Genomic DNA, 5,924 nt, shown 5'->3' with positions numbered 1-5,924 from the left:
TCTGCCAGCCGTATAATGTCTTGTTTCATGTTTGCTCCTGTGGTTAGAACAATGCCGTTTATTTTAACTGGGAGAGTTTCTTAAGAGAGGCGGGAACGTGGTGTTTGGATGTTGCTTGTAATTAACACAGTTGGGAGCCTGAAAGGACAGGAAAGAGGAAGGAGGCCAGAGGCTGGGCGAGAGCTACCGAGGGTGCAGCAGCAGCTTGGAGAGAGGTTTCCACTTTGGAAGTAAAGTCCCGTTGAAGCTTGTCCGCGCCTGGGCTGGCTGACCCAGCCGCGCGCTAGGCGTGACTGCGGGGCTGAGCTGGGCAGGGGCTCGGGCTAGGTGATCACAGTGGTGCCGCCTGGCTTTGAACCGACACAGCCGCCCGCCCTGCTGGGCCACTAGGGGCACAGCGCCTCCTGCCCCCCGCCCCCGCCCGATGAGGGCAGCCGGGCTTCAGTGCGGCTCCCGCGCATGCTCCCGGGATGGCTTCCTGGGCGCCACGCCGGCGGAAGAGGGGCCGCCACGTGACGCGCTCCCCTCCTTTCCCCCTCCCCTGTGCGCCCGCGCAGAGTGACGGCGAAGGGGTTGTGAGCGGGAGTGGCCCGGCGGAGGAGCCGTAGCGCGGGCGGGGCCGGAGGGCGGAGCGGGGCCGCCGCCGCCGCCCAGCCGCAGTCCCGGCCGCGGAGCCCGAGCAGCCTGGCCGCCGCCATGTTCCGGATCGAGGGGCTGGGACCCAAGATGGACCCGGAGGAGCTGAAGCGGAAGATGCGGCAGGATGTTCTCAGCTCGGTCCGCACTTTCCTCATCTACGTGGCGCTGCTGCGGCTCAGTGAGTGACGGGCGGGGCGCGCGCTGGCCCTTCCCGGGGCCTCGCCGCGAGCCGCCCGCCCCATGTGGTCGCGCGCGCGGTTCCTCCCCCGCCCCCCGTGGCCCGGCCGGCGCTCGGGGCGCGCTTAGCACGTGCCGTGGCCGCCCGTGGGGCGCAGCGCGGAGCCGGCAGGAGCGGGGAACCCCCGGGCTCGCCCTGCGGGGAGCGGGCAGCCGCGCCGGGGCCGGGGCCGGGGCTAGCGCGGGCAAGGCGGCTTTGGGGGGTGGGGCAGCGGCCCCGGGGCCAGGGCGCTGGGCCGCTCGCCGGGGCCCCCGCTGATCGCCGTGCAGCCACCCCACGGCCAGCTGCGTCCAAGCTCGGGTGCAACCGGCGGTGCAGCCTGCTGCAAAAACTCCAAGCCGCCCTGTGCCGGCCGGACCTCCCGCCCCCGGCGAAGCACACGCCTGGCTGTAGCGAAAACAAGGCGTCGGGAAAGTCTCCCGGCTTTTCGCATTTGCAGACCAGGTGTAAAGGTTTAAAGCCTGGAAAGACAGAAAAAAAACCAAGGCCCTCAGTATATGGAGCCGAGGCTGCGCTGCCCCGCGGGGCTTGGAAGCTGTCGCTGCCGCGGATTGTTAGCTGCTTCCGACACAGACGTGGATCGGCTCCTGTGGGCTTTATAAGGGTCGTTCTCGTGCATCTCTCTGCCCCCACAGCTGTCTCAATAAACCTGCCCGGGGTGACTTTCTCCTGGTGCAGCTCTTTCGCTTTCAGACCTCAGAAGAGCTTCTTAAATTCTGGGTTCTCTAAGGGTAGTTCTGTCTTCAAAGGAAACATTTTACTCCGCTCCTTAAAATGTGAAGTTGTTATAAGCAATGCTTGTAACACTGAACTTGTACTTCTGCCGGCCCTCAAGCCGTTAAGGTATGGACCGCCCTTCAAAAAGAAAAAAAGCTAAGAGTGAGGCACACCAAAAGTTACCTGCGGGCATTCCTGTCTATTATAGTGTGTTGCATTTGTCAAGCAATGGGATAATTACCCCTTGTCAGCAAAGCAAACTGAGACTGACACATAGTTTACTACAAGTTAAGAAAATGCAGCAACATAATACAGTTTTGCTGTGTGCCTTGTATGTTCATGTAAAGGCATTGATGTGTACAACTAATTAGTTGAGTTAGGATCCTTTAAATATTCACCATACATGTAATTAGATGGGTAAAGGAATATTTTTACAGGAAGACATGCTACTATCCTCTTTAAAGATGACTTGCAAAGGGAAAATTAGGTTGATCCCAGTATCTGCTACTTTATCATGCACAAGAGCCTGAATAGATTGATATATTTGCTTGTTGGGTTTTTTAAGCCGTAAAAATAACATCAAGTTTTGTTTCTCCTGGTTTTTCTGGGAGTCTTGTTGGGGGCCGCAGAAGAAGACTGGAAGTTGCTCAGTCATTGCAGCTGCGAGTTGTTCCAGGGACTCAGTGGGATTCTGTGCAATTGCAGGGGTCTGCCTATGGCACAGCTTGCAGGATCAGGGCCCTAACCCTTCATTGAAAATAGAGAAATGTTGAAACTGACAGATTTTCTCCAAACTAAGTTAAACAGGCGTTAAACAAATCTACTAACAATCTCAATAAAAATGACTCTTCATGCAGGTCTGATCTGCACTAGAAACTTGCTTTATGGGTTTTTTATGACCTTTTTATACTGCAAAAATTGTGTTTGCTGGTGTGGTTTATTTTGTTCATGGAACTGGTATAAGCTATACCAGCAAAAGCACATTTTTGCTAGTGTAAACTGCATCTGCCACAGGAGGGTTTGCCATTATAGCTGTATTTCCAGACCCTTTCTAATGTATAGAAGGCCCAAGTCTAACTTCCTTGGCACTCTAATTTCTTCAACCTGCCAACTCTTCCAGAAAGCAGTCTAGTGTAGATGGATCTGAATTTATAATGTAAAAAGCAAGCAAAATCCTCCTAACTTCCAAACCTCCTTCGTACACCATAGGAAGCCAACTGGGGGAGGGAGGATGGGGTGCAAGCACCCATACTTATTTTTTTTCTTTGCAGGTCACCTTTCAAGACCTTGCTTGAGGTTCTTGCTCAGATGTTGCTCAGGTTCTTGCTTTGCTCAATGGGAGATCATCAATTTGTGGACAACAGCAAGTTTAGTTTTTTCCTTGCGATAGGCAGAGCAAATTGTATGGGTAAAACAACTTGTAATCATTTTTAATTGAACTAAAAATCTATATCTTGGTTGTACATTCTTTTTCAGCTCCATACATCTTAAAGAAATTGGATAATATATGAATACAGAAGAGCTGCAAAGACTGGATACATGGAAACACAAAAAGGATTGTGGCTGCCTTTCTGTTAACAAACAAGATGCAAAAGGCAGACTTCACATACAGAATGGATCTAAAAATTTCATTTAAGCATATTTGACTTTGTGAGAGCAATGGCCTAGCTGGAAGTATGGAAAATGGTTATTGTCCTTGTGATTGACTTCAAGTCATGTAATGCTCCCATGTGGTGGCATATCTCTATTTGTGCTGGTACAGCCCTTGTCTTGTGTCCAGAAATTGCATCATACTCCATTTTTGTAAGAAGTATTAAGTGCAAACAGATTTCTTTGTTCTGGAGCTACCTCTAAAATACCACAGTGCTATGGCTGTCAATCTTACTGAACCTGTCTGTGTGAAAAATGAACTTGTTTGGATCCCTAAACTCCATCTAGGAAGCTGTTAACTTGAATCCAGTTAATTGACTTTTTATTTTTCGTTGAAATAAAATGGAACAACAAGTCTGTGATTTCAGGCACAGTTCTATTGCTTTATTTTTAATAAAATCAGTTACAGTAGAAGGCTTGTGGCATTTTTTTTTACTCCCATCCTCTCACCAAAGTCGTCTTTCCCAAAAGTTTCTCATGTATGGAGATGAGGGAGGTGTGTGTGGGGATTGGGAAGAGCAGAGATAATAGCAAGAATGAAGAAGGGGATAGGAAATGCAGTGCTTGTACCTTTTTAAGTAGGAGACTGTTCATGCCCTGAAAAGTTTACAGTCAAAATAGACAAAAGAAGGGAAGTCACCCAGAAAGTGAGTGGCAGAGCAGGGGTTAGAACTCACGTCTCCTGTGCTCCAGTCTTGTGCTCTGTTCATTAGACCGTGCAGCCTCTGGCTTGAATTGCAATTTCCTCAAATATATTTTGTTGTTCCTAATTATTCAGTAAAGCTTACAAATGTCATTTGCTCATCTCTTGCCGTGACATAACTTCCCTATCATCGTAATACCTGATGCTTCCTAGTCTTCTGCACCTTCCTAAAACCTGCCCACCTATCTCTGGAGGGGGAGTCCCTTGCTGTTGGGTCTTTTTCTAGCACAGAAAAGAAATTGCTGAATCCTAGAAGGAAGAAAACGTTTTCCCTTGGGTATTTCCTTGCAGCAGGGCAACTTCTTCCAAGTCTAGCCTTGAGTGGGTTCCTGCAGTTGGGCCAGATTAGCAACAGCCATGTTATACCATCTGTTAGCTCACAATGCTGAGTTGAGCTGTTACTGGGCCCAGAAAGTGAGTCAGGAATTTGACTCAGTGTCCAGAGACCCACTGAGCCAGATTTTTATGAAAGTCCACCTAGAGTCTACATGCATTTGAAAATCTGACCCTGTGGTATTCTGAGAAGTCCCTGCACAACCATGTCCTGCTACCTGGGTAACTATAAGCCTGTTAACCTGATAGCAATCGTGGGTGAAATAATGGAAAAGCTGATATTGATAGCTAAAGGATAGAAATCCTGTTAATGCCAGTCAACATAATTTTATGGAAAATAGGACTTAACAAAGAATGAAATCAGGTTTGTTTGATGAGATTGAGTTTGGTTGATACAGGTAACTAGATTAAGGCAGATTATGGTAAAATGAGTGTGTAGTGTAGGAGATTCTGATTAAAATGGGTGCTATACCATATTAAAGCCTATGTTATATGGATTAAGAGCTGGCTAGCTGACTGATCTCAACAAGTAGTTGTCAGTGGGGTCACAACTGGGGTGCTCTTAGTGGGGTTCTTCAGGAATCAGTACGAGGCCCAACACTTCAGCATTTCATCTGTGATCTCAGAGTAAATAAAATCACTGCTGATAAAATTTGCAGATGACACAGAGTAGCAGAGCGATAAATGATGAGGACAGGGCCAAAGGCAGAGTTATAGAGCTAGTAATAAGGGATACAGGCTATGAGTACAGAATGGGGGACTGCCCTGGAAAGCAATAACTCAGAGAAGGTTTAGGTTGTGGGGGGGGGGTTGTGGCAAAAAGGGCTGCTCTGCCATCCTTGGAGGTGATACAGGTGAGTGATGAGTAGGAAGGTGATTTTTACCTCTGTGTATGGCATTGGTGACGCTGATGCTGGAATACCGGGTACAGTTCTGGTGTGTGCATTTTAAAAAGGAAGCCGAAGAATTGGAAAGGATGCAGAGAAGAGCCACAAAAATAATTTGGGGCTGGAGACAACGCTGGCAGCAGGATGCACAAACAGCGCGGTCAATGTCCTCTGGGGCAGTGGGGCAGAATCTGTGTTCCATTGCAACTGGCCACAGGGTGCAGGAATGCTGACACATCTGTGGGTTCAGACTGCACAGGCTCAATGGTGTAGCTCTCTCCTCGAGCACTCCAATTCCCCAGTATGGTACAGTCTATTTTCTCCTCCCTCCCTTGTGGCTGTCACACCAGGGCCATTCTTCCTGCTCCTGGGCTGATGGCCCATGGTGCCCTATGTTACTGGTCAAAGAGCAAAACTGGATTCTCAGTGCACAGAGCCTCCACCTTGCGGAGGAGTGAACAACAGCGTGCCACCCCTATGACCTCTAGAACAGGGGTTCTCAAACTGGGTCTCCTCACGGTCACGGGGTTATTACCTGGGGGCTCGTGAGCTGTCAGTCTCCACCCCAAACCCTGCTTTACCTCCAGCATTTATAATGATGTTAAATATATTAAAAGTGTTTTAATTTATTAGGGGGGTTGCGCTCAGAGGCTTGCTATGTGAAAGGGGTCACCCGTATAAAAGTTTGAGAACCACTGCTCTAGAACATCACAAATGAAGAGCAATGAAGGGCTAACTGCATTTTAAATGGAACTAA

General features: G+C 49.1%; 1 protein-coding gene across 1 annotated transcript; it reads left to right on the top strand.

The window, feature by feature from the left end:
- Nucleotides 1–515: 515 nt before the first annotated feature.
- On the top strand, nucleotides 516–3,655 carry TOMM5 (translocase of outer mitochondrial membrane 5). Its single transcript, XM_038402489.2, has 2 exons — nucleotides 516–817; nucleotides 3,071–3,655. Exons 1-2 carry the CDS (start codon nucleotides 697–699, stop codon nucleotides 3,103–3,105), a joined length of 156 nt encoding a protein of 51 aa, XP_038258417.1. The 5' UTR covers nucleotides 516–696; the 3' UTR covers nucleotides 3,106–3,655.
- Nucleotides 3,656–5,924: the final 2,269 nt, after the last annotated feature.

The sequence above is a fragment of the Dermochelys coriacea genome, chromosome 5 (assembly GCF_009764565.3).
Source record: "Dermochelys coriacea isolate rDerCor1 chromosome 5, rDerCor1.pri.v4, whole genome shotgun sequence".
NCBI lineage: Eukaryota > Metazoa > Chordata > Testudines > Dermochelyidae > Dermochelys > Dermochelys coriacea.
The sequence above is the reverse complement of the archived record's forward strand: the minus strand, read 5'-3'. Positions and strand labels throughout refer to the sequence as shown.

Excerpts from the sequence above, each read along its gene's own strand:
- TOMM5 (XM_038402489.2), top strand. The coding sequence starts at position 697 with ATGTTCCGGATCGAGGGGCTGGGACCCAAGATGGACCCGGAGGAGCTG. Across the intron at positions 818-3,070 it reads CGTGGCGCTGCTGCGGCTCA|CTCCATACATCTTAAAGAAA; the intron begins GTGAGTGACGGG and ends ATTCTTTTTCAG.